Here is a 27,121-nt window from a genome sequence, read left to right as displayed (position 1 = left end):
GAAGGTCATAGCCCAGATTTGAACCCTGAACATCTTGACTAGCAGCCATAATAACACTTTGGAACACCTGCCTTATGTTTTTTTCTGCTTTTAACCTCTTGAATCTGTTTATCACCTGTCTTCATACATACAATATTTTTGATGCATGTATTCAATATGAATTCAAACTTGTTAGCCTCGTGCACAAATGACTTAAATGCACATTTGTTGTCTACACAAGTTGAGAATGATATGATGTGAGCATAGTGTATATTTTAAAAAAAAAGTACACAACTTGATTTGCAGCGGTGCACAGCTGCTTCACTTTTTTGACTAATGTGAGATCACTAAAAATAAATGAACACCAAATCTGAGCAATTTAGTGACTGATTCTTACGTTATGTGCAGGAAATTGTATTTCCACAAATGAGCACCAGGAGGCACACGCGAGAACGTGGGCGTTGCATCCCCCTTCCTCCCTGCCTGTTTTTTTCCGCGGGATTTCGCAGACTGTCTTCATCCTCCTCACGATTATGATCAACTGATGCTTTTCGTCGAGATGCTCGGTGAGAACTTTTCATGTTGACCATGAAGATTTACTATTGCTGAAATAAGGATTTCAAGTGAACTTGCAGGTGAGGATGAGGATGAGGATGAGGATGATGGTGGTGTGCATGTTGCTTCTGCAAAGGTAGCTCGTCTCACCTTAATAATATGGGCGTGTGTGCGCGTGTGTGGTGTATATATATATATATATATATATATATATATATATATATATATATATATATATATATATATATATATATATATATATATATATATATATATATATATATATATATATATATATACAGTATTGCATAACACTGTTTTAAAATATATTTTTATGTAAAAAAAAAACATTGGGGAAATAGATTACAAAGTGACTTGTGCTTACATGAAAATTGTCTATTTTGGGCTTTTTGTAGAAAAATAAAGAATAAATAACAATGATAATAGGAATATGCATATTTAGCCTACTTCTGCTGCAGGCTGACGTGAAGAAGGTGAGGCCATCGAAGCATTAAAAGCCAAAGTGTTTCCTCCATTTCAATCAATATTTCATGAGGATTCCAGGCTTATGTGAAGCCACTAAATCATCCTTAAATTCAATTTTTTGCAGTGATCATTTTCATTGCACAAAGATGCTGGAAGAAGCTCTCAGGGTGCATAAGGAGAGCTGGAAAGAGGACATTTTTAGCAGACAGGTATATGACCTGCCTAACAATAAAGGGCCGGGAGGGGGAGGTGCGGTGTCGGTGGAAATGTGTCGGGGGGAAGCGTGTAGATTAGAACATAAATTTCCCGCGTCTCCCAGGTGCTGTGAAAGCGTCACATCAGAGCTGTTATCTTCTCCCGCCGAGCATCAACCATAATAAACATGAGCCAGTGTGTGTGTATAAGGATTTCTAAATGCGTATTGGTGTCCCACAGTGGAATGAAAGGGGAAAATCATGAAATGCGCAAACCCAGATAAGTGAATACCACACTCTATGGGCACTTATGAGGTGCATTTGTTTATTTGGTTGTGTCTGTGGCTGTGCACTTAATGGATTAATTTAAGGGAAAAATCTCAAAAGTGTGACAGAACATTTGACGACACACCCCATTAGATATGTTTCTATCTTGGTTCATAGGTTTACGTGAAAGGCAAAATTAGAGTTTTTGCAACCTGTGTAAAAGATTATAATTTGGCAGCACGCTTGAGACCATCGATTCATGATTAAAGGGCAATATCACAAATTGTGCAATAGCAGGTAACTGTTACTCTTTTTACAGGATCAGGTGCTGAGCTGGAATGATGGTCCCTCAACTGATTGCAACCACAGAGAAGTAAACCTGCCCTTCCTTAGGCGGACTAACAGTTAAGTCCGTGATGTGCGAGAGAGAAGTGCCGTTGCGGAACAACAGCGTGGCGAAGGAAATGCCGGCAGATGGGAACGCCAACGACATCAGGGCAGATGAGGGTGGCGGAGGAAGCGGGTCAGCCCGAAACGATGTGTCCGAGCGTGACAAGGTGGTCATCTGGGAAGCGGACTCCCAGTGTGACGACCCCGAGCTGGCAGAGTTCGAAATGCTGGAGTGTCAGGAGCTGGAGGCCTACCTGGTGGAAGACGGAGAGGATTTTGTTGGACTGACGGAGCGCAGCAAGCATCAGCCGCCGTCTAGCAGCAGGACTGCCGAAGATCCAGCAATGAAGACTGATGTGGACAACCAGGGCAGGACTTTGCCTTCTCGGACAGAAAATGTAGAGAAAATTCTTGAGTCCTGGGTGGATCTCAACTTGAACTCCACCAAGGATCTCGCGTCAGAAGCCCATGAGCACAACAATAACAATAACCAGAAGAATAAAGCCATGAAGGGATGTGCCAATCACAAGATGTCACCCGCTAGAAACATTACAAGTGATAAAAGTACACAAGCGGACGAGAGCGGGAGCCCTCGCAAAACGAAAGTGACGCAGACCAAAGTCGCCAAGAAACAAGGCTCCTTTGATAATTCCTTGAGAAAACAGAATTCCTTCGAGAGGAGCTTCAAGAAGCAACAGTCTTTTGAGCACGCCTTCAAGAAGCAGTTGTCCTTTGAAAATTACACCAAAAATTCCGCAAAGATCTCCTTTGACAACATCTCCTGTCCCTCCAGTCTGGAGAGAAGGAAGCCGTGGGGAAGCTCAAGTCGCCCGGTGACACCGGCGTCGCCCAGGAAGCAAGCCCCTGCCTCTCCGGCCAAGGGGCAGAGCACCCGTGCGGCTAAGACCAGTTTGGGTAGTGGGATCCCCAAACCTGTTGCTCCTCTGCAGAAAGACTTTGATGCCAAGAGGTCCTCTTCTCCGCCCAAGCCCAAAAATGTCCGTCCAAAAATCATCACCTGCGTTCGCAAGAGTCCTCAAGGAAAATTACAAGGGATCGACACGCCACTTGATGGCACCACGCAGCACTCTAAACAGTCCTACTACTCCAGTATGCCAGCTCATGTCGATGTGAAGGTCGGACCTCTGTCTAAAGGCTCACCGGTGCTTGGCCCCTCTGTCCTTGACAAGTACAAGCAGGACATGTCTGGAAATTGTTCCTCTGGGTTGAAACCGGGAGCCAGCAGTGGTCATCATGAGGACATTCCCGGGAAATGTCCTCAGGAGGTAAGACCTTGTTTAAAAATCAGTCAGGGTTTGGGCTAGACCGCCTTGTTCCTCAAATCAAACAGGTAAGAATCATTCCACTCAGGATTTGAGTTATAACTTGATCATGATCGTGGTTATAACTGCTGATGAGTGTAAGTACAATTTCTGCAGTCATTTATTTGGTGAGGGTGCAATCGTATTTTTTTTCAGCAAACTTGACAACGGGTGTGATTTGGTTGTTCCAGAAAATTGTCAATGAGTGGTAGTTATGTGAATTGTTGACAAGGGTGATGGTGAGATTGTTGGATTGGCAAACTTGTCAATAGAGGGGTGAGGAGGTGATAAGGTTGGGATCATGGTTTACTGTAACTCGAACCTTGACTATACTACACCACCTAAACTGCGGCGCTGATAGAGGACTGATGTCTTAAACTCACCTTCGGCAGCACACCTCTCAAGACGGAGCCAGCGTCAACCGCTCCCCCAGATGTGCGAGGCCTCAGCTGGGGCTGGGTGCTGTCACTAAACAACCCACAGCCAAAACACGAGTTCAGCAACCCAGTCAAAAGTCATCGCCGGCAGTGCTCTGCCAACCCGGAGCTCACAGCTACCACGAATCTACAGGTGAGAGGCCTTCAAGGTGTCTTTGGTTGCTCACCCGCTGATACTTTAATCATTTTTGTCATCTGCCTTTATAGAGGAACAACGGAGATTAGGTCCAGAAACCTCCCCCAGGAACCTCCTGCTTAAATCAGGCCAGTCTGGTCTTCGTCCTCCGGGATTCTCCGCCGTTCCTCCTGCCAGGGTGACCACCACAGGCATCATGAGGAGCTTGTCGTCCATGTCCAACGACAGCAATACATGCCGAATTTCACAGAGTAAGTTTATATCCGATTAAAAACTGCCAAATTTATGAGGATCTTAACTGTATAACGGAATAATGATGTGTTTTTAGCTTTTGTTGATTTTAGCTAAGGTTAGATCTTTAGCTTTAGCTATTATTAGCCAGCGGTTAAAGTAAGTCACACATGTGCCAGTCTCAAGTCTTAACCTTGTAATTGATTCTTTAATTTAATTCTAACAAGTCAAGTCAAGTCCCACTTAATTTCACGCAAACTAGAGTAGTCATCATTACTTTGGTCCGGCAAGCCTCAACTCAAGTCATACAGTTTTGGCCAGGCACAAAATGTATTTGCACAGTAGCCACTTTGCCATCCATCTACTTGCATTATTAGCTGTACTAACACATCGTTAGCTAAACTGTGAAGTTAACGATTTCCTGTCTTTGTGGGTTTTATAACGACGGACAAAAAACGTTATTGTCGTTGTCTCTCTCATCTTTGAGTCACACCTTTGATTAGCTAACGATAACAAATGCTAAGCTGGTATAGATATGTTGACGAAAGCTAACACTTAGTGTCACAGCTTGTCAGAATCGTAGTAGCTAACAAATTATTCTATTGCTTTAGTCAATTTCAACATGTATCGAACAACTGCTAACGTTGATAGTAGTATGCAAATATAATTCATGGCATAAAGCAAATGCTAGTTTGAGCTCATCTGACACTATCAATGTTGATGCTGTTCAATTTATCTCACGTTAGAGCTATATTTAATGCTGATAGTAGCTGTCAATTAATGTTATAGCTATATCAATTGTTAAATAAATTTTGGCAAATAAAGTACAAGTAAAGCTTAGGTTTTGCAAATATCAACCGATAGTTTGTTCATGTCAAACTATACATTTGATGTTTAGCCAATTTATCTTATCCCAAGATGCTATGCTTGCACCAAATGTTCATAAATTGAATCCGCACTCTATTAAATATAAAAGTGGGTCAAAAGGAAACAGTGAAAACTGCCCCAGTTTTTCTCACAAATCTTCTAACTATTGATAGTAGGCCTTTGGGCTGCTTTAAATCAGTGCAGTCCAGCAAAATTTGGAGTGTAATCGGGACAACAAAGGATTATTTTCAGGGAATGGGCATAGACAATAATTCATTACTTAAAAAAAAAAAACGACTGCAGCATGTTCCGCTTGTCCAGTCGACTCCATTACAAGGCCCTCATCTCACTTCCAATTACACGGAGCAGAAGAAAAAAAAATCCCGTCTGCACAGCACGCTCCCTGCTGGATTGTTGCAGGCAGCACAGGTTGGGCCTCCAGCGTTTTATGACTTTGTTAATAATTGAACATTTTCTTGCTAATGAATCGTGACAGATGTGATGAATAATTAAGATGTTTTTGTTCTCTTACTGGTGAATTTTGGTGAAAAACATCCAGCCAGCAGCGTTGACTGATATACATTGTTGTTATTATTACTATGAGAAAGTAGCACTTGTGACTAGTCCTAAAATTATGATATCATAGATTAAATGTGTGCCAACCTTAAACTGAACATTAGTGAATTCATGTACAGTAATCGCTATGATATCATCCATATAAATATGAGAATATGATATACAGTACAGTACAGTATAAACCTTTCATTACAACAATGGAGTGTTTGCGAATTTGCACCCCTTAGTGGTCAGAAATGGTGTAACAACTTTTTTGATTATATCACATTAGAAATAAATGTAAATCAGTTTAAAGCTATTTTCTCCACCTCTGAATCTTATTCTGTTAGAATTTAAAATGCCAATTTCCATTGTAAAACCTCAAAAGTCATGGATTTGTGTCAATTACATGTTTGTTCACATCACAGCTTGGAGAAAAGAGACATTGAAGGAGTCTGAGGCGTCCTCCCCTAAAAAATGTGCAGTGGTCTCGCCCAAGCCACAATCCCCTGGTGAGTCCCTGCAGATTACGTTGTATTTACAACGTGTGTCTGCGCGTGTGTGTTCTTGTGTTTGTGTGTGTGTGTGCAGCATTTACTGTTTGTAACAAGTATTGTGGGGGGGAAGGAGGCGATGGTCCGTGCATGTGACTCATAGCTAGTTTTTACATCATCATCCATCTTCGGCATGCACTTTATTACCAGAGCCAGCCCACCCGTCCGCTGTTGCCATAGCAACTGACTCCGGCAGCGACAGTCATCCTGCTGCATGACTTGAGCGCAGCACACGTCAGCCTTTACAGCGCTAACAGTAACACGCACGGAATCCTAAAAGAGGACAAGTACGGTACATCAATGACTGAAAATAGGCTTTGTGGTCACACATTTTGATGTCATTTGAGATTCCTTTAGATTGTGTTGGGTTAGGTACAAATAGTGTACAGTAGGTCAACATAGATTACAATAGATTAAATTGTACATTTTACCCTTTAATGAGATTTATTAATACTGCATATTAACCAGTTAATTAGTTTAAAGACCATCGATGCGTCCAAAATTAATGCATTGCCAGCAGCAACCCTTTGGTAGAGTGTTGTGTTTTAGAAATAGAATGATGTAACACTTTTAACACATGCTGTAATCGGTGAATCCATCCATCCATCCATCCATTATCGATACCGCTTCTCCTCACAAGGGTCGCGGGGCGTGCTGGAGCCTATTCCAGCTGTCTTCGGGCAGTAGGCGGTGGACACCCTGAATTGGTTGCCAGCCAATCGCAGGGCACACAGAGACAAACGTCCGCACTCACAATCACACCCAGGGGCAATGTAGAGAGTCCAATCAACTTACCATGCATGTTTATGGAATGAGGGAGGAAACCGGAGTACCCGGAGAAAACCCACGCAGGCACGGGGAGAACATGCACACTCCACACAGGGAGGCCGGAGCCCTGAGTGTGGCGCATCCGACGCATCATTTTCGGATAAGTGGCTTTGGTGAAAAAAAAGTATGTCAAGATAAATAATATATAACGACCTAGTAACAATTAACCTTACGAAACACCTCTTGGAACGTATTGTGTTTGCGCATTTTGGTGACTTATTAAAGGAAACAGACAAGACATGATAGAGACGGCACGTAAGCTGCTCATTTCCTGATCCTCTTTTAAACCAGCCACGGAAGGGCTAATCATTTTGTGTTGTTTTCAGAGGTTGAAGTGGGCCTTAGTGGAGATGTCCTCGTACATTTTGGGGCCGGTTGGTCCCGTTACTTTGGCATCATTAGCGACGTAATTACAATGACTTCGAATGGACAAATTGTGGAGGAGGGAGGAAGGGGGGCGTGGCCATATTCCTTATTTCTTGTGAGCGGTTTTAAGGTCATTAGTTTTATATTGATTTCACCAAAAATTAATTGATAAAATTGAAAAGGCACTCTAACATCATTTCCCTGATTAAAAAATACATTAGCTTGTTATTGAAAACTGCACCATCCCGGGTGGATGATCTCTTTAACGAGTCAATAGATTAGATGAAATGTATCCTCTGCCATCTAGTGGAAGAGAATTTAACTCATTCGGTGCCAAGGACATATTTATTTGTCTTTTCACAGTCCAGCCATTCAATCCCAGGAATTTATTTGTATATTTTTAAATATTTTTCAAACGTTAAGATAAAATAAGGTCTGAAAATGTCTGGCACTGAATGGGTTAATTGTTCTGCCACTATACGTTGTCACACTTTGCCAAGTATACACTGTCACTATCAATGCTGACATAGAATGAACTTACATGATTTGTAATAAATGGGATAATTTCCCATAGCACATCTGAGGATCTCTCACAGCGGCAGTGATTGTGAATCCTTGGCCTAACACATGAAATCATTTCTACGTCCTGTACATTGCTGCAGTACGAGGGCGGTCCGGGTCGTCACAGGAAGTGGACCGGGCGCTCATCAAGCTGTTGAGGGAGCGCTGCGAGCAGCAGGCCCGCCAGCTGCATAGCCTACAAGCGCAGCTCAAGAAGGCCTCGCTGTGCATGAGCGTCTTCTCCATCACCACGCAGCACTTTTGTCACAAGGTACGTGCCACACGCAAGATGGCGGCGGGTGCCACGCCCAACTTTGCATAGGTACATCCATTTTCTATGGTGCTTGTCCTCTGAGCTGCAGTCTATCCCAGCTGAGTGGGAGCAAAAGAAACTGGGTTCACCCTGGACTGGTCGCCAGTCAATGCCAGAGCACATTTAAACAAACGATGGACTGGACAATGGACGAATTCATTCGTTGACGTCTTTGCCGAACATTTGAGTACGCTGTTAGTGCCGCTGACGACAGTTAGCAAACACTAATTGTTGCTAACACCACGGCCATGTGAAGAATCAATGAATTATGTGTTCAAACGGTGTGTGCATACTTTGTAGGAATACAGTCACCTTTTTTTTTAACCGACCTGGAAAACGTTTTTTTTTTTTTTTAACTCGCTCTCCCACCTTTTTTTTACATTTTTTTCAACAGATTTTTTTTTTCATGGCAGTTATAAGAGGGTGTCATGATTTTCACTGTTCTGTCCCCATTCCCCACGAATAACGGGGGTCGATTGTAAAGCCTTTGCCTTGTTTGTTTTAGAGGGACACCTAGGCCTACTATGCAACTGTGTTTTAATATTGGCATTTATAGTGGTACTTTCTTAGTGTTTTTTTTTTTAGGTAGTATTTGGAGTAAGCAGTTCAAACCACTGTTTTATTTCATTCATCCCTTGTAGATGCAAATGAATGGCTGCTCGTACATGTATGTTTGTGCTTTTGCAATCCGTAGCTTATTTAGTGGGCGTTTAAAGGGTTAAGGAAAGGAGGACTGGGCGTGCTCTGTTGCGTCGGGTCGGGACTACCCAGTCTTTGTTGCAGACGCTAGCAGATGAGGTGAGGCTTACCCTCCCTCCACCTCCTCTTTCCCCTCCGCCTCCTCCTCATTCTGCATCTTCCTGCCGGCCGCGGGATGCTGCAGTCTGCTAGCGTGTATGGGCCATCGCTCTTCTCAGCTGCCTTGTCTGGAGGGCACGGTAAAGCCGGCAGGTGGAAAATCCCTTGACACATGTGCGATTGCGTTTGCGTGTGTGTGTGTGTGTGCATGCTTTTGTTGTTGTTTTTTTTAACGAATGTGCCGATTCGAAGCCTTACTCGTCTTTCTCGACGGTCCGGTTTGCTGGATTGCTGCTGTACTAGCTCTTAAATGAAGTTATGCTAATGAGTTTTAACCCTCCTGTTAAGACAATTGGATTGGAAACACTCACCAAAGCTTTGTGTTTGTGTGTTAAATTGAGGTAAAAGAATGTGTGTGCGTGCCTGTGTGTATGGCATATTTGGAGTATAGTGGGGATGAATTTATAATATTTGCAAAGAAAGGAATTGTATGAATTGGACATTTCTGCCCAGCTTTTAGCCCGTTGTCACTGCCAAAGCAATGTAATTTGATATACCATGTATTCGGTGTGTTTTGGAATTAAAAAATAATGTGAACATATTTAATAAAAAGTTAAAAAAAAACAAAAAAAAAAACGAATACAATTTAAAAAAGTACAAAATCAGGCCATCAGCGAAAGTTTTATTTCCAAAATTTCTTAACATTTTTCAAGATTTGTTTTTATTAAAAACTTTAAAGCAGGTCAATTTGCCCTGTAAGATAACAGAGAAGGAAGATGAGTGTTTGGAAATGTAAAAGTATTTTAAAAATGCATTACAAAAACAAAAAACAATAATAGGGCAGAATAAGAGGTTTTTGCCATTTTTTCCTCATTAAAAATATTTTTGAAGGCTTAAAAAATAAACAGGTCACTGTGACTGGCAACATAAGAGGAGGGTAAGGGGAATGTTTTTATTGACAGAAATTGTATTCCGCCACACCCGTATGTTCATCGATATCTAAAAATCAGGATTATATTAGCAGCAAAATGGGAGAGTTATTAAAGCATCTGTTTAGCAAGTTAGCAGCAGTTTTGTAATAACGTCTTTACCTTCTGTTACTTGTCCTTTGTCATACAAAATTCCTGAAAAACATTTATTACAATTATTATAATATTCCCCGCTTTTGATGTATGGCTAACCTTCATTAGTTTCTCGGGCACAGCAATAATTCCAGTAGGTCAATTTGACCCATGGCATGTTTAATTATCTGAAAGTGTTAGAAAAATCATTATAAACTCAATTTTCCCATTATGTCAAAGGAACCATGACCCGTTGAAGTGTATTTTAAGTTTTTTATAAGGAAAAAAAAAACCTAACGTTAAAATCATGAATTTGGCCTGCAATGTAACAGGAGGGTTAATGAAATGAGCCACGTTGAGTGTTTCGGTGCCAAAGTGCATCACAGCGGCACCGCAGCACTTACCACAGTTCACTGACAGGTTATCGGAGCTTTTAGTGTTTGTATCATCCGCATTATCAAGCAAAAAGTCCTTCCAAGCTGTCATTCATTCATTCACAAAGAAATCAATAGTCACCGTGGCCTTGTAAAAGGATGATGTTGCCATGGTGAGGACGGACGGGGAGGATCAAGATGGAGGTCACATGACTCTCCGGAAAGCAGAGTCAGCGGGAGGCAGGGCGGGACTGCCAGGGTGGGAGCGCGGGGGCTTCGATGATGATGATGAGTAAGAAACCAATATAGCCCCTATGAGGTCATAAGCTGGACTTGAAAATGTCTGGGACGTTATTTCAGATGGCGTCAGGAATAAATCAATAAAAACGTACCGCGTGTGCTGTGTTGCAGAGCGAGAGTGCAGCTGTGAGAGAAGGGGAACTGTCCCAGGAGCTTGCCAGGATCAGGGATGAAGTGGGTAAGTGAGTGGGAGAATGTCATATGCTATCTTTTGTCATCATTTATTTCTTTTTTTGAATCCTTTCGTCCACATTATACCTACTGTATGGAGCTCCAGATGGAGATTTACTGTATATGATACCTTGATGTCATAATTGATTTTTACCTTTTGCCTTTTTTTTTTTCCTTTTTTTTTTAGGGCTGACAAACTTAAAGCGTTAACTATGGAGATGAATTGAAATGTTATAATGCATTAAAAAAAAGAAGTTGCTCGATGGCTCATTGGAGGAAAACCTAAATAATTTGCTCACTTTGCAAAGCCAAATTCATATATCATATCAATTATATACGTCTTTGGTGTATCGTTCAACTGTTGTATTTTACAGGAAAAGAATTGTATTCAAGGATCAAAGAAAGCTATTAGTTTGAATCAAAATATGCTTTTATTTTTTTTCCACATGAATTTTCCAAGATTTTACTCAAGTAAATATCAGTTCCAAGCTTCGTAAACAATTGCGGTTGAAAAATACGATTAATTATGGAAAATTTAGCGATTAATTATTTTAAAAAATGCAATTGCTTGACAGCATTAATTAAAAAAAAAAACCTTTTTATTGTATACTTTATCTTTACAGATGAAACCAGCATATTGGCAGTTCGGCATTTGCAAATTCCCCTATTTGTGGATTTTTTTTGAGGGGTAATCTATGCCCCGTTATTCGTAGAACACCACCGCTTCTACGCAAAAAAAGAAGTCATGGCCTCTCTTCCAACATTTACTTAGCATCTAATCAGATCGGTCTGATGTCATCACCTATGCTACTCTCAGCCACTAGGAGGAGTCGTATTTGGCCATTGTTGTGATTTATTTTGTGCGGTATAATTGGGCCACTGAGAACGGGACTGCTAATTTCCTTTTTCATTTTGCAGAGGTGCGATTCAAAGTTTTATGGCTGCAGCCAAATCTGTTCAGTTATGACACTTGAACGATTTCAACTTTTACGGCCAGTAAAGCGAGATGATAACTGATGTGTGACTGTAGCTTTCAGTGTGTCCCACTGGGAGCAGCTGCAGCGGGAGAAGCAGGAGCTGGAGCGGCGTTTCGAGGCGGAGCTCAGGGGCCTGCGAGCCGAGCAGCAGGTCCAGCTGGGAGCGCTGGAGGAGCGGCTGAGGGCGCAGCACTCGGCCGATACGTGCGGCCTGAGGGCCCTCCAGCGTGCCCAACTGGACGACCTCAGGGTGCAGCAGCAGGAACAGGTGACGACACGCGACGCAATTGTGCCACTGCATCTTTTCACAAAGTCCGTACAATATTACGAGGTCGCATTTCCTCTCATTAAAATATACATTTCACCATTATATCAAGTCACCATTGCATAGCTCATGCACTGCTGATATGGATGAATTCACCGTTTATATCACTAATAGAATGAAAGTGTAGGTGACAGTGGCACTGTCATTATCAGGGTAGGTTCCCCGGGTTGCTCGCGTTTAACCGTCTCAATCACAAAACCTGACGATAACTGCAGAAAAAATGACCTCTCGCCAAATATGCTGATATAGCGTGCATCTGCAAAAGTTAGATGGCACAGCATTGTATTAAAAGACTTGAACTAGTATATGAAAACAAAGGTTTCTCCAGCTCGCTCTAAAGATGCATACCTCCCCATGTACGTCAACAGAAAAAGGGGAGTGTCAAAGGCATGAGCACAATTTAAGAGGCAGTGCCACATTCCTACTTAATGAAGTAGGGCAACACAAAAATGTTTGTTCCACCCTTTGATTATGGACGATATAATAAAAGATGTCAGGTATTCAGGTATATTATAATATCGTACAGTATTTCCAAAGGTTATTTTTTTACCCTGTTACATTAGCTTGTCTGCAGAGGTGCACTAACAGCAATTTTATAGACTAATGATACTATTTATAGTTGCTGTGGAGAATTCAAGGGGGCAAAATGTTTTCTTCCTGGGGGCGGGGACATCTAACAAAAAATAAATGAGGTTCAGCACTGTTTTAACCAATCTTTATCTATTCACAAAAAAAACAAATATATTTGAATTTTTTTGGTGTTCTTTTTGTATTACGATGCCACAAGATGGCCTAGGCTAGTAGGAAAGTAGTAATTGGGGTAAAGGATTTATGCTCATATGATATAGCTTGACTGAGTGAAGATTTTTGTTGGCTCAACTAAATTAAGCTGTGTTTTTCGCCGAAGTTACCGAGAAGTCTTTGTCGCATGGGTCTGTTTTTGCTGATGCATTTTTTTTTCCCCACATCAGATATCGAACAAATATATTTTTATACAATTTAAAGCGGAGTTCGCTTCCTATTACTGTACAGCAGCCTTTGAGGGTCAAAAAATACTACTAAACTACAAAAGTAAGTGCTGCATAATACAAATGTAAAACGCTACCGTTCTGGAAGTAGATTCCAACAATATGCATTCAGCTATTTCCAATGGCTGCCACAGCCCGTCAGTCCCCCCGACCCCTCCCCCCCCCATGGCGGATGCCCGCCCTCTGCGCGCTCCTGGGTCCTAATATATTTGCAATTTCGTGATTATTCATGACAATTGTGCCCCTCGCACCAGATGGAGGAGATGAATGAGAACCACGAGGCCTCCCTGGTGGAAATGGAGGCGACCCACAACGACACGCTGGCCACCCTGCGGGAGGAGCACGCCCGGACCGTGAAAAGTAGGCCGCAACAGCACGCATTCGACGCATTCAACACCAAACAAAAACAAATCAGACATTACATGTGTTGTGTCAGATTTGAAGATGGCCCACGAGCAGCAGAGGAAGTCTTTGGAGGAGGAGTTTGAGAAGATCAGACTCTCCTTACAGGTTAGAACAACAAACATCTTGATTCCTAGACGTCGCCATATTGGATGTGGCAGCTCCAATGCAAAGTAAAGGACTGAACGTCATATGTATTCAGTCCATGGTTGGGACGTCTTCTTGTGTCGGTCTGAGGTCATGTGACCGTCCTCATGCGTGCGTTTACTTCTCCAGGATCAGGTGGACATGCTGACCTTCCAGAACAGGAGCCTGAGGGACCGAGCCAAACGCTTCGAGGAAGCCCTCCGCAAGAGCACCGACGACCAGATAGTGGTGAGAGAATATTGATACAATACAAAACAATACATTTTCTTTAGGGACGCGGCTGGATTGGGAGTCATTTCATGGCAAAACAAAATATCGTGGCAAAAACAGACTATGGCTAATGCTAACAATGTGTTTGCATGCACGTGAATTATACTGACACGCACACCGCCGTCCACCGGACAAACAGTGTGCGCACGTTGCCCTCAGACGTCTGACTGCATCACATGTGCCACCGTGCCATACATTTCTTGAACAGAACTCATGCAAGAACATTATACAATAAATCACTTACTTGTAAATAAGTACGACAAAATACGGAGTAAATCACTTGTGGAATAGATGACTTTTTAGCCTTTTCTACAAGATTAGTAGTTTTTGTTTTGGCATCGGTGCTTCACAACAAGTTGAGTGTCATTCCCAGCATGCTTTGCTGCAGTTATAATTAATGCTTGTGACTGTGTTTAACGTGCTATTTAGTAGGGAGTAATACAGTTAAAGTGGTGTTGTTCCTGGTCGTGTATTAAATTATTGCTACTTTTACTGATACCCAAAGTAACAAAGGTAATGCAGCCAGTGCTATATATGTATATATACAGTATATTATGATGGCCTGCTAGGTTCATCTAACGTGTAGGTGGACTTGAGATGAAAATGAACAGTACCACAGCTTCTTTCTTGGATGAGTTCACGACAAACCCGCAGGCCGTTAGAATTGGCCTTGCAAGCCGGCCCGCTGCAGACCACCAACCGGCCCAGCCTGGCAGGAAAACGTCCAGGTCTCCAAATGGCCAATCCAGGCCTGTTTAGTGATCCAAATAAAAATTGAGGTCGAAAAATGTTTACTGTGTTTGTCAGTTGGGCACCCACATTGTAATGTTAATTGCCACCAGCCACAGGATTGGAGTGGAATTTTGAAAAATCTTCAATGAAACGAGACAAATGATTTAGAGTGAAATCTGCGTTGGGTCAATGCCGATGTGGTGTGTGCAGGACGCTTTGGCGCCGTACAAACACATTGAGGAGGACCTGAAGAGCCTGAAGGAGGTTCTGGAGATGAAGAACCAACAAATCCATCAGCAGGACTTGAAAATTACCGAGCTGGAGAAAATAGTAAGATTTGAATTTTCAGATTTGCTTTCGCCACAAAAAAAAAAAACATTTTGGTGGTTATTTATTCGTGGAAAGGTACATGTTATAATTTGAAGAATTTAAAGTTGCGCACGCTCTGGCCTTGTGTCTTTGAGCAGGCTGAAAAGAACGTTCACCTGGAGGAGCGAGTGCAGGTGTTGCAGCAGCAGAACGAGGACCTGAAGGAACGCATCGACAAGAACCTCGCCGTGTCCAGGTGGGCCCGCGCTAACGTGACCGGAAGGCTAACGGCCTCATGTACAGCTGCCGCCTGCCAACTAAGGAAATAAAGTTGTGCTAAATCTCATAGAAACTGAAGTTTAAACATTATGCTACTTTAGGTATTAATGTAATAGTCAAATTCTAAAGTCGATCAAGTACTAATATTAAGAGGGGAAAAAAATATTTTACCATAATTAAGTCCTCATTAGTTATTATAGTTAATGCAAATTAACAAAATAACTACAACTACAATTTAAAAAAACAAAAAACATTTTCATTTTCAGGGCTCATTTTAATTGTATTTATTTTGGTATTGCTGGAAGGTCAAACAGTTATCTTTACTTTATTACACAATACTAAGTGACCTTTTTTAAATCTTGTACTCGACAAATACTCCATATATTTTTAAAAATATATACCCTAAAACTAATAAAAAGTCAACTAAAATTAAGCATTTTTGAAAATCTAAAACTAATGAAAACTGAGTTAAAAAAAGTCAAATAAAAATCAACTACTGTATAATGAAAAATACAAAATTATTATAAGCCTGTTGCTGATATACAACAAAGAATTGTTGAAAAGACTTCAGGGGGGAAAAAGGCAGGACAATAATGCATTAGTCAGAAAAGAAAATTGGAATTTTGCAAGAAGAACGTTGTACTTCAAAAATGAAAAATTGCATATTTAGAAAAAAGTCATAAGTGAGCAAGGATAGAAAAAATAGGTTAACATTATGAAATGTATTAATACTATGAGAACAAAGCAGTCATTTCATGAACATATTAGCTGAATTTATTTGTGATATTATGAAAAAATTCACATTTTCAAGTCATATTTTTATGAAAATGTCCTAACATTGAACGACAACAACAAATTGTAATAATGGGAGAAAAAGAAAAATGTACAAGTAAAAAAAAAGTCCTATGTTATGAAAAAGGTGTAAAAAGAAATTAATAATAATAAAAATCCAAATACTTTGGATTTTACCAGAATGAATTCAACCAACTCCAGATTTCCTTCAGTTTTCACTTCCTGTCGTTCTGGTCACAAAACGTCGTCTTTGCAAAATCCCCGTTTGCAGTTAGCTGTGCATGCTAACGCTAACGTCTTGTGCGTGTGGGCAGGCAACTGTCAGAAGAGAACGCCAACCTGCAGGTGCACGTGGAGAAGGAGAGCACGGAGAAGAAGCGCCTCAGCCGCACCAACGAGGAGCTGCTGTGGCGTCTGCAGACGGGCGAGCTCAGTCCTCGCATGTCGCCCAGTGGCTCGCCCGTCCACCGGCCGCCCTCTCTGCCTGGCTCGCCCGCCCGCCCGCACTCCTACCACCAGTGACTACCGCAACCCGACACTTTCTGCAAGCTACACTCAGGAGTGCTATTGATTAATTTTTAAGACACGCCACCTTGAACTAAAGACACACAGACATTCTCATTTTGCCTTCATTTGTCATTCAGCACGACGGACGTGCTGAATGACGCAAGCTTTGCCATCAACTTTCTTCCACCTGCCACCTCCTCCAAGGACCAAACTTTGCTTTTGTCAAAGCATTAATAACAACCGAGGGAGAACAGGGCAGCTTCCATCTGGTGGCGTCTTGGTGCCAACGAACCACTAAAGTGAGTTGAGGAGCTTCATTTTGACGAAAGTAGTCCTTTGCTACCATCTTGAGGCATCAATTACCGTACTGTAAAACCCCTCAATTACTCACGGATCCAACTGGGACCCTAATGATGACAAGCAGTACAGAAAATGAATGGCCGGATGGGTGCCTTGCTCAAGGGCCGTATCCCCCCGCCGCCCACAGGAATGGAACCAGGAATACTTCAGTTGCAGGCCACATTCTCATGCCCACAGGAACACGGGTATTTTTAATGTTTTGTTGTGTTTTGACTTGGGAAAGGGTGCCTAAGAAGGCAAAGCCAAGAAATTTGTAATCATAACCATAGAACAGCAAATGGAACTTAGGAAAGTTGTACACACATATTATGCCGTCCTTGATTCTCAGTAAAATAATACTAATATTGAAAGGGCATAAAAATGGAATGTAAAAGGCAAAGTTTGAAAGAAAATCAGATTTTAAATTATAATTGGTTTCATAATTTAAATATGCAGGCAAGCGATTAAATGCCTTTTTTACTTTAAAAAAAAATTGTGCTCACAGTTTAGTCATTTTGTATAAAAAATAATTTTAATTAATATTTTAAAATATGACTATATGAAAGCAGGTTAGAGAATTTTATCCATTACAATAGGCCGGTCAACTTTTTAAATAAGGAAATGTTTTAGGGAATTTAGCAAAAAAAATTGATTTGGTTGTTTTGAGTTGATATGTGCTTTGAAGATATATGAGGACCACACTGAAGAGAAAAACAATATGATGAAAATAGTAGAAATGGTACAGGAATTCTTGTTTTTACAACAGGAATTCTTGTTTTTACAAGAACAAAGTTGAAATATTACAAGATTATTGTTGCAACGGCATTATTAAGACAATCTCATTTATGAAAAGAGTCATAGTATTGATATATTTTAGGACTACATTTTAATACAGTGGACCCCCACATACTCGTGGATCGGCACCCGCAAATTCACCCATTCGCAGATTTTCTTTTTGGCAATATTTTTAAATATTTTTTTTTTTAGCATTTTTGTATTTTGTTTAGCAAGTCCACTATATCAATATATACTCAAGAGTCCACTGTAGAAACATTAAAAATGTACAACGATCTTATAAGAATAACAGTCATCATTTTGACAGAGTAAAGTCGTAAGTTTGCAAGAAGAATTGTATTACAACGGACGCAAGTTTACGAGAATAATAGTAATACTTCAAAAATAAAGCTGCAATATTATAACAATACCGGTACATTGAATTTAGTTTGAATAGTTGTAATATTCCACAACTATTTTGACCTACCTACAAATTTACAATTGTGTATGAAAATTTGTCATGTTAGTGAACTTAATTTGGGCTATTATGAGAATCTAACCTTTACAGCATAAAGTGTAAAGTCGTAATATTACAGGCAAAAATGTATTTTGCATTGTGCAATGCATTGGATTGCTTGCATTTCAATTGAAGTCGTCCTGCCGCGTTTGTCAGTGTGGAAATGTTCATATCCACTCTGTTAACCAGTCAAATTACGACTTTGACTTTAATATGACCCTCCTACGTAGTAACATTCCACTTCATAATATTTTGATGTTTTTTCTTGTAATATAATTTTCTCATCATTTTCCTCTTTTTCCTTCTCAGCGTGGTCCTAATAATCTTTTGAAAGCTCCTCGTCTGCCGTCACCGACAGCCTCGATTTAAGTCTTTGTTTACATTTCTTAAGATTGTATTTAAGGATTTGTTGTGTAAAAGCATGTCCTCGTGCGTTTTTGTGATTTATATTTTTTTTGTAAAACCGCTCATGTGTCATTGTCTTTTTCTGGTCCTCCAGCCAGACTGCGAGTGTTAGCTTGGAGGTTTGCAAATATTCGTGTTGTCGCCGGCATTGTACATGTTTGTTATTTGTACTCTAATATTAAATCACAACAGGAAAAGTGTGGCTAAACTTTTTAATACACATTTTTACATGAGCTTTTTTATTCATCCAACGTATATAAGTTCAGTAAAATTGTGTATATACTATCCATTATCTATACCGCTTATCCTCACAAGGGTCGCGGGGAGTGCTGGAGCCTATCCCAGCTGTCTTCGGGCAGTAGGCGGGGGACACCCCGAATTGGTTGCCAGCCAATCGCAGGGCACACAGAGACAAACAAACATCCGCACTCACAATCACACCTGGGGAAATTTAGAGTGATCAATTAACCTACCATGCATGTTTTTGGAATGTGGGAGGAAACCGGAGTACCCGGAGAAAACCCACGCAGGCACGGGGAGAACATGCAAACGCCACACAGGGAGGCCGGGGCCGGGATCGAACCCACGACCTCTGAACTGTGAGGCGGACGTGCTAACCAGTCGCCCACCGTACCGCCTGTATAAACTATGAAATAGATAAAATAATGCATCATATCAAAACAAAAGCCAGAAAAATATGGCCGCCAGCGGATAATATAATAACATGCTTAAGTGCTTTTGACGTTGGTGCAAAGTTTTATATTATGGAAACCAATTATGGTGCTATTTTTTGCGCAATTATGAGTCTGTGTTTATGGTAGAATTAGCATTTACTATTTTTTCAATGCAGAATGTCATTATTGTAGGCAATTGAAATGGGTATCTGCATTTATAGTTACAATGGAACCTCTGAAGTTGAACTCAATCCAATTAATTCATTCTAAATAAAGGAAAACGAAACATTAGCAATCATTGAATTTGAATTAATCGTGGACAGTATATAGGCAATGTGTAAACATAAGTTAACCGCTGTATATACAGTATTATATTACTGTGGTCAAAATGTATGTATAATTAGAGGTCCCCCAACACGACGCCTCAAAATTCACTCAAGGAAAGTTTGGAAGAAGAAAAATGCCCCGGCATAATTTTCACCGATCAATACAAATTTCAGTCAGTACGTCTTTCTCTAGTAGGAGTCAGAGAAAAATGGTTGGTTCAAACCAAAAATATCTGACTCCCTGTTCCGTTTAAATCGGAGGTCTTTTGAGACTTTTTCTGATTAACCTGGTGTGAGCTAGGGGCTTATTTTATGTCCAACTTTACAGTGGGCAGACAAAGTTGTCATGTAGGGGGCCTGTAAAAAAACATAGAAACTACTTAAGGATACACTGGTTGGCTTGTAAACTGGTCGTTTTCTGGCCAGGTTAATACCCCTAAAGAACCAATTCATTGTTCGAACGTAGCACAAACGAGAATAGGATTCTTGTTGTAACAAGGAAATAATTGCATATTCATATTGCTCTTGGACTGTAGGATCTCAAGTTTAGTATCATAGCTTCACTGTCTCACTGATTATTGTATAACAGTATTGCACCTGCATGGTGCTCAGGGCCCCGGTCAAAGTTGCTTTAAACGGCGAAGTTCCTCACTTCCTCGTCAAGCAGCTCCCCAGCATGTCGATGGGAAGCGGGAAGACAATGGTAGAGTTCTTCTCGGCAGCGATGTTGTTAAGCGTCTGCAGGTAGCGCAGCTGCAGGGCGGACGGAGCCTCGGCCATGACCATCGAGGCCTCCTTCAGGGCTAGGGACGCCTTCATCTCACCCTCGGCAGCGATGATCTGACACAAAGAAACGTCGTTTAGTCGGTGTGTCATTTGGTTTTATGGCGGAGTGGGAAAATGACAGAAGACGCAATATCGCAAATATACGACTGCATTACTGTGCTTTGAACTTTAAGTCCACGCGGAACACTACACGTGGACTAGGGCAAATTACTTCAAAAGCACGTTTATTTGAATTCTCTTTAAACCTTTGTCCAGCAATATGTTTTGTGTTCAGACAAATCATGTCGTATACAAGTATAGCTTTGGCGCCATCTGGTGGCCAAGCATCCGTAAACGGAGGTGAGCTTCATTTCGTCAGGTCATACCTTTGTCTAATTCGTAGGTGTCAAACTCGGATTCTCGAGGGCAGCTTTATTGCATGTTTTCACCTCTCCCTGCTGTAACACACCTGATTCAAATGATCAGCTCATCAGCAAGCTCTACAGCCATCAAGGGCAGGAGTTGGACACCTCTGGTCTAATTAAAAAGGAAGTGCTTTGCCCGTATTTTATGGCAGCTATTGCCAATTTCATACCTTTTTGGGTGCCCTATTTGAGCAAGGCTTAGTCCCCCTAAATGCTAACGTGCACACTACAACTCAAGAGTAAAAAAGACAAAGCAATTGACTGATCATTTTCGTCCAAGTTTGAATGAAAGCGATTCTAATAAGACTTTAATCACATTTGTCCTTGATATAATGTGACTGATGGATTGTTTGATAGATCTTGGTCAGGGCAGCTAACAAGCTAACGTAGTCATATTGTAATAATGGTTATTACCAAACTCCTGTGGTCTGGTTTTCAATTTCGTATTATTAATAAGAGCCAAATATTTTTTGGGTGTTAGATTAAAAAAAAAAAATCATAATAATAATCCGTCACTTTCATTAGTCAGTTACAAACGGAAAGAAGGAATTATGCAAGGCTTGCCGTCCACCTTGGCCCGGGCCTCCCGACTGGCCTCCGCCTCAGCCGCCATGGCTCTCTGCAGATGCTGAGGTAACTTGACATCTTTAATCTCCACTCGTTCCACCTTGATGCCCCAAGAAGCCGTTGCTTCGTCCAAGGATTCCTAACGACCAAGTTCATGTCGGTACACGGTCACAATCTTTAAGATCAACTTTGAGGAATAACTACTACATTTGATGAAAAAGAAAAGCAATCAAATCAAAAGGAAGAAAATGTATGCTTTAAAAACGGATCTATGGATATTTATTCATCCTATGAGTCTAATTAATTGTCACGTTATTGACTTTTATTGACTCATTAAACTTGAGTATGGGAGTGGGTGCTGACTTGAAGTCTGACTATTTTTGCCACAGAACCTGCATGCTGCGCGAGATGCCCTCCCTGTCTGACAGCAGCTCTGCCAGGTTCTTGGTGCCCAGCACATTCCTGAGGGTGGTCTGAGCCAGCAGCCGCGTGGACGTATACACTCTGGTCACGTTGGCCACCGACGAGATGGGACAATGGATGCGGAAGTACACCACGCCGTCCACGCACACCGTCACAGAGTCCTTAGTCAGCATCTGACCAGGTAGTAACGACAAATGCTTTAACAAATGAAATAATCCCTTGAATGTTTTTTGGGTGTGACGCTGGAGGAAGGCTAAAAGAATCTGTAGTGATCTGGTTACTGAAACCATCTGTCAAATACCAGTCAAAAACAAAAGGTCCTGCTTTAGAAAATAAACTAACGCTTAATGCATCAATAGTAGGGATGTAACGATTCACCCAAGGCCCGATTCGATTCGATTTTCAGTTCCCGATTTTCGATTCGATTTTTAAAAAATTGCTACCATGCTTGTCTCTGTGCACTGATGTGGTTCTGCAGCCTTCCACAAACGCAATACGCAATGATGTTTGGCACAAGTGCATAATTTGATCTCCACATTCAAAATGTGCTATGCATCTGGAATGAAAAAAACGTTTCAAGACATCCTTTTCTAGATTAATTAAATAAATAAATGAAAAAATATATATTTTTTAATCGTTTTTTCGATTAATCGAGTCAATTAATTTAGAGCGAATCGATTTTAAATCGGTTTTGGGTTGATCGTTAGATCCCTAATCAATAGGATTCTTATTGTAACAAGGAAATAATTGCATATTCGTATTGCTCTTGGACTGTAGCATCTCAAGTTTAGTATCATAGCTTCACTGTCTCACTGATTATTGTATAACAGTATTGCATCATGATAGTGTTGGAGAATCAAGTATCAATGTATCGTGTATTATAGTATCACAGTACTTTATCATCACAGTATCGTAGATTCCGATATCACCGTATTGCAGCATCACAGTACGGCAGATACTGTACTAGTATCATGGTATCGGAGCCACACAGTAAGCTCGTAACATCGGAGTATCGCATTATTCCAAGGTGGGTTACCTCTTGAGGTGGGATGTCAAAGGACACGGTTCTCAGGTCAACTTTCACAAAGTTATCCGTGCAAGGTATAACAAAGCAAAGCCCTGCAAGAAACAACGTTTGTCATACAGAACGTTCCGGAACTCTCTGACCCGGCGGGTGGCTCGTGAGTCATACCGGGTCCTTTGGCTTTCCTGTCAACGATTCGACCCAACCTGAAGATGACGGCTCGTTCGTACTCCTTCACTACCTGCGTGTTGAAAGGAATTCGATTACGGTGGTATTCAGGTACAACCAGCGCTACGAGTTACAAAAATCTTTTTAAAGGACTACTTACAGCTCTCGTGCGTACCTAATAAAGTACCCCCTACCAGGGGTTTTCAAACATTTTGAGTGCTTGGACAGACCTCTTACAAGTAAGACATCTTTCCAAGGACCCCCCCACTCACAATCCTTATACAATCTCATTGTGTACATACCTTGAAACACATAAAACATGTAAACGGGAAGGTGATCCCAATGAAGAGGAGCGATACGATCACCAAAATCCTGCCGATGCATCCCAGCCTGCCTGAGGCTTTATCTGTGGAGGAACGCAAGAAAACACCTTGACTGGCTACTATTGACAAACAAAAAGCTAGGCTCTTCATGTTGACACCATCGCTAATGCTTAACTACCGTCGCTAACAACGCCGGTGTTGTCCAGACAGGGCAAAATAGTGTAATTAATAAAGAAGAAAACAAAATCAAGCCGACACCTTCAACAATGTCCGTGGAGTTGATCTCGAGTTTACCCTGCGTCACCATGTCGACCGTGCTGGACGTCGTGGAGATCATCGGAGGGCAAGTGTACTTTTTGCGTGCGTGTATTGGATCTGAGGGGCAGGGCCTGAGGCGACGAGGGGCCCGTCCGTCCTCGCGGGCGCCAAGGGGACCACGACGACGAGGCACACCGTCGCGTTGTCACCCCGTGACTGCGACACCTGCCGGGTCATGAATAATCAACGCGTGTCGTGCAACTCAACACCCGGGGTGGGCGCACGGACGCTCGTGTCTCTCTTCGCCCTCGTAACGTGAGCCTTATGGACACAATCTTGTGAATAAGTTAATAAGAATACTCAACTGTTCACGGGTTTATTCACTGTTTTTTTTTTTTTCCAACCTGTCCTCGGTTAGTTGCATTTTTTTTTTTTTTTTTTGCTCAGTGTGAGAGCCAAAGCTTTGAAGTATCATCTCAATCCTGTCATCGATTCTGTCATCATAAAGATTTAATGCACTTGCGGTAGTAGTAGCATAGCAGACAGTGTTTTAGTATACAGCGGGTCCTTCTCAAAAAACTACAAATCAGATACCAAGGCCCAAAATAGAACCAATGAATGAACAACAAATACAATATCATAGTCCACGATGTAACAATAGTGAGCAGATGTGTGTCGTCTCATTCAACAACGTACAGACGTGACTAAAATACTCATTAAAAACCAGGAACTGTCTCGCTTTCCACAAAAGGGACGTGCCAGCGTTCAGTGGAGAACCACTACAATTCAGATCCTTCGTGAGCGCTTTTAATCATGCTATCGATGCTCGGTCAGACAGCAGCGCGGATAAAACCGTATTTCTCCGAACAGCATACTCGAGATATGCCTCGTGAGGAGTTGCCAAAATGTGCCCGCTGAGCGCGGTTATGAAAGGGCAGTGATGCTGCTTCACAACAAGTATGGAGACCCACTAAAAATGGCCGCAGCCTCAATAAACAAGGCTTGCAATTGGCCGGTAATAAAAATAGAAGATGGGAAATGCTTTGACTGAGTTTTCTGATAAGCCGTATTAATGTTATGGAAGATGTGAATTCTATGGAAGAAATCCATCAACGATGAAGTCAATCATCGGCAAACTGCCATTCCAAATGAGGAGAAGTTGGAAATCCCGCGCATACGATCTCCTAGCTAGCCGTGGCACACCAGCCACGTTTATAGAGATTCAGTACATTTCATTGAGCTTCACGCAAATGCTACGTCTGATCCTCTTTTTGGAAACGTAGACGGCACAGCGGCTGAAAGGAAGGACACTTAAGAAAACTTTGAAACAAAACAACCAACGGCAAACAAGTTAATAATGAACAAAGCCAGTCGTCAATGTCGAATAACGATGCGCCATCTTTCAACCCTAAGAAGAAAATGACGTGTGGACACTGTTCTCTAAATCCTCCTAGTGTGCTGCATTTCGTAAAGGAAGAAAAAAGAAAGGAGAAAGCAGAAGAGGTTGCCTCAAACGATGGCCCCAATTCTCAAGAAAACGAAGCCAGTGCAAACGCTCCCCAATACGAAGAGACGCACGCCCGCACTGGGGCCGGAGACAATTGTGAGCTCGCTATTTATTGTTCCCGTCAAAGTTAAGAATAAAAGGAGTAACAAAGTTGTGGAAGTTTATGCATTCATTGACCGACTTGTTTTGTACAGAGACGAATGGCTGAATGAGAGCGGCCGAATGTCCAGGGAAGAAGGACGGAGCTCATTTTAAACGCCATCAATGCAACGAAGCGAATGAAATCCTAGATCATAATTGATTTGGAAATCAGTGGCTTGGAAGAGAATCACTCCGTTGAACCATCCAAAGCGTTTACACAGAAGAGCATCCCAATTTCCACAAAGAATGTTCCACAACAAAATGCGCTTCCTGTGGTGGCCTGAAGGGGATCTCACTCAGGATGTTGCTGAGTACAAAATGACCGTCCACCTCCTCACCGAGTTGCGCCACGTTCGCTCTTCATAGGACAGCACCTGAACATCGGAGACAAGCTCAGCCTGAGGTTGTGGATGCAGTCCTCAGAAACGTTTATGTAGACGACTGCTTCAAGTCAGTTGAAGCCACCGAAGCTCAAGCCATCGACCCGAGAGAAGACCTCACAGCGTTGTGTGCCGACGGAGGCTTTTGCTTGACAAAATGGGCCAGTAATAGTCGTAAACTGCTTGCATCTGTTCCAGACAGCGAGAGAGCAAGTGACTGAAAGACTTGCATCTGAACCACGACGATCTTCCCGTGGAAAGGTTCTTAAGGTGCATCGAATCACATTCATTCAAATCCAGAATCAATATAAAGGACTAACCCGTCGCGAGGGGAGGAATCCTCTCAGTCACAAGCTCGATCTACGATCCACTTGGTTTCATCGCTCCAGTTGTCCTCCCAGCCAAGATGATCATGCAACAGCTGTGCAAGGAAGCGCTTTCGTGGGATGATGAAATTCCAGAACAGCTATCACAAAAGTGGAACGCGTGGCTACAAGAGCTTCATCAACTCTCCAATATGAAATTAGCCAGACGGGTACGACCAGTGGACTTCGGACCAATCAACGAAGCTCAACTTCACTTTTCTCATGCGTCCGAAAATGGTTATGGAACAGCCTCGTACCTCAGACTAACTAAAAAAGGAACTTTGAGTCCGTGTGAGTAATTCAAAGCAATTCAGAACGAGTCAAAACTACCTTCGACTACCAACATTGAAGCTAATGGTAAAACAGAATTTCTGCCATTACACTCAGGTAAGAGCCATTTCTAATATAAAAGCAGTACTTAAGCGCCATCTTGAGGTATCTCGGTGTCAAGGATGTTGAAGAGAACAGTCTTAGCCTTTGTAAAAAAAAAAAACAAGGGGGGGAAATTTTTGGACTAAGCGCTATGAAATATGCTGATTCGGACAGTCGGAACAAAGTTTGACAATGTCGACGTTAAAGCTTAAAGCGGTCAAGTCAAGCCAAACATATTTTTTTTCAAGAATATGTTCCCAGCAGGCTCACTAGTTGAAGCACGGCATTCTGATTAATTTGCCGTTTGTGGAATATAAATTAAGTAGCAAAATGCACTCATTTTTAGCCATCTCTGGGGGCGGCCATTTTGTCTTCTGTCGACTGAAAATGACATCACATCTGTTCATAACGACCAATCACGGCTGACCTGTTTTCTGAATCTGAGAAAATATTGTGCTGATCGTTTTGTTATTTTTTTAAATTATTTTTACAGGTTAGAGTGGACAACACTAGGAGTGCACATATGAATTCCTCATTCCTTGTGGGCGGTTCTGAACTTGTTAGTTGTGTACTTATTTCTCCAAAACAAATTGATAAAAGTTAAAATGCTAATATCATTTTTCCGATTAAAAAATACATAAATTGAGCTTGTTATTGAAAAATGGACCGTCCTGGCTGGATGATCCCTTTAATGTCCGCATGTGAACAGACAATTAGTCTTTTTGTCCTCTGATGGGAAAATGGACACATTTGCTATTTGTCTTAAGCAGATTACAACTATTGGGGCATGGCGTCAAATGAGGGACGAACACTATTTTTGAGGAAATATGGTACCTAAATAAAAAAAAAGACTAT

The 27,121-nt window shown here is 41.6% G+C and overlaps 2 protein-coding genes across 5 annotated transcripts; one reads left to right on the top strand and one right to left on the bottom strand.

The window, feature by feature from the left end:
* The first annotated feature begins 470 nt into the window (after nucleotides 1-470).
* Nucleotides 471-18,745, top strand: mtus2b (microtubule associated tumor suppressor candidate 2b). Of its 2 annotated transcripts, none has more exons than XM_086035363.1 (14): nucleotides 471-614; nucleotides 1,801-3,157; nucleotides 3,586-3,763; nucleotides 3,838-4,017; nucleotides 5,848-5,931; nucleotides 7,830-7,999; nucleotides 10,686-10,752; nucleotides 11,776-11,990; nucleotides 13,330-13,435; nucleotides 13,512-13,585; nucleotides 13,754-13,852; nucleotides 14,837-14,956; nucleotides 15,094-15,191; nucleotides 16,321-18,745. In XM_086035363.1, the coding sequence occupies exons 2-14, from the start codon at nucleotides 1,898-1,900 to the stop codon at nucleotides 16,526-16,528; spliced, it is 2,859 nt and encodes a 952-aa protein (XP_085891489.1). In that variant the 5' UTR covers nucleotides 471-614; nucleotides 1,801-1,897; the 3' UTR covers nucleotides 16,529-18,745. The 2 variants fall into 2 exon arrangements, with proteins under 2 accessions (XP_085891489.1, XP_085891488.1); XM_086035362.1 differs by having other exon boundaries at nucleotides 15,091-15,191.
* On the bottom strand, nucleotides 15,914-26,625 carry stoml3a (stomatin (EPB72)-like 3a). 3 transcript variants are annotated; one of them, XM_086035370.1, is made up of 8 exons: nucleotides 25,850-26,625; nucleotides 23,502-23,726; nucleotides 23,223-23,326; nucleotides 22,921-22,993; nucleotides 22,765-22,847; nucleotides 21,698-21,901; nucleotides 21,310-21,444; nucleotides 15,914-20,388 (listed from the first exon to the last, which is right to left on the bottom strand). In XM_086035370.1, the coding sequence occupies exons 2-8, from the start codon at nucleotides 23,578-23,580 to the stop codon at nucleotides 20,197-20,199; spliced, it is 870 nt and encodes a 289-aa protein (XP_085891496.1). In that variant the 5' UTR covers nucleotides 23,581-23,726; nucleotides 25,850-26,625; the 3' UTR covers nucleotides 15,914-20,196. The 3 variants fall into 3 exon arrangements, with proteins under 3 accessions (XP_085891496.1, XP_085891498.1, XP_085891497.1); XM_086035372.1 differs by lacking the exon at nucleotides 25,850-26,625 and adding an exon at nucleotides 23,867-24,202; XM_086035371.1 differs by lacking the exon at nucleotides 25,850-26,625 and having other exon boundaries at nucleotides 23,502-23,843.
* Nucleotides 26,626-27,121: the final 496 nt, after the last annotated feature.

This window comes from Filicampus tigris, chromosome 7 (assembly GCF_054856515.1).
Source record: "Filicampus tigris isolate MCC_2025a chromosome 7, RoL_Ftig_1.0, whole genome shotgun sequence".
Taxonomy (NCBI): Eukaryota; Metazoa; Chordata; class Actinopteri; order Syngnathiformes; family Syngnathidae; genus Filicampus; species Filicampus tigris.
Note: the sequence above shows the minus strand (reverse complement) of the source record. Positions and strands in the feature narration are given on the sequence as shown.

Coding starts and splice junctions, on each gene's coding strand:
- stoml3a (XM_086035370.1), bottom strand. CDS start 23,580: ATGATCTCCACGACGTCCAGCACGGTCGACATGGTGACGCAGGGTAAA. Junction 21,902..22,764: donor TTGACATCCCACCTCAAGAG/GTAACCCACCTT, acceptor CTACCTGGTCAG/ATGCTGACTAAGGACTCTGT. Junction 20,389..21,309: donor GTCGGGAGGCCCGGGCCAAG/GTGGACGGCAAG, acceptor TCTTTGTGTCAG/ATCATCGCTGCCGAGGGTGA.
- mtus2b (XM_086035362.1), top strand. CDS start 1,898: ATGTGCGAGAGAGAAGTGCCGTTGCGGAACAACAGCGTGGCGAAGGAA. Junction 8,000..10,685: donor CGCAGCACTTTTGTCACAAG/GTACGTGCCACA, acceptor GCTGTGTTGCAG/AGCGAGAGTGCAGCTGTGAG. Junction 15,192..16,320: donor AAGAACCTCGCCGTGTCCAG/GTGGGCCCGCGC, acceptor GCGTGTGGGCAG/GCAACTGTCAGAAGAGAACG.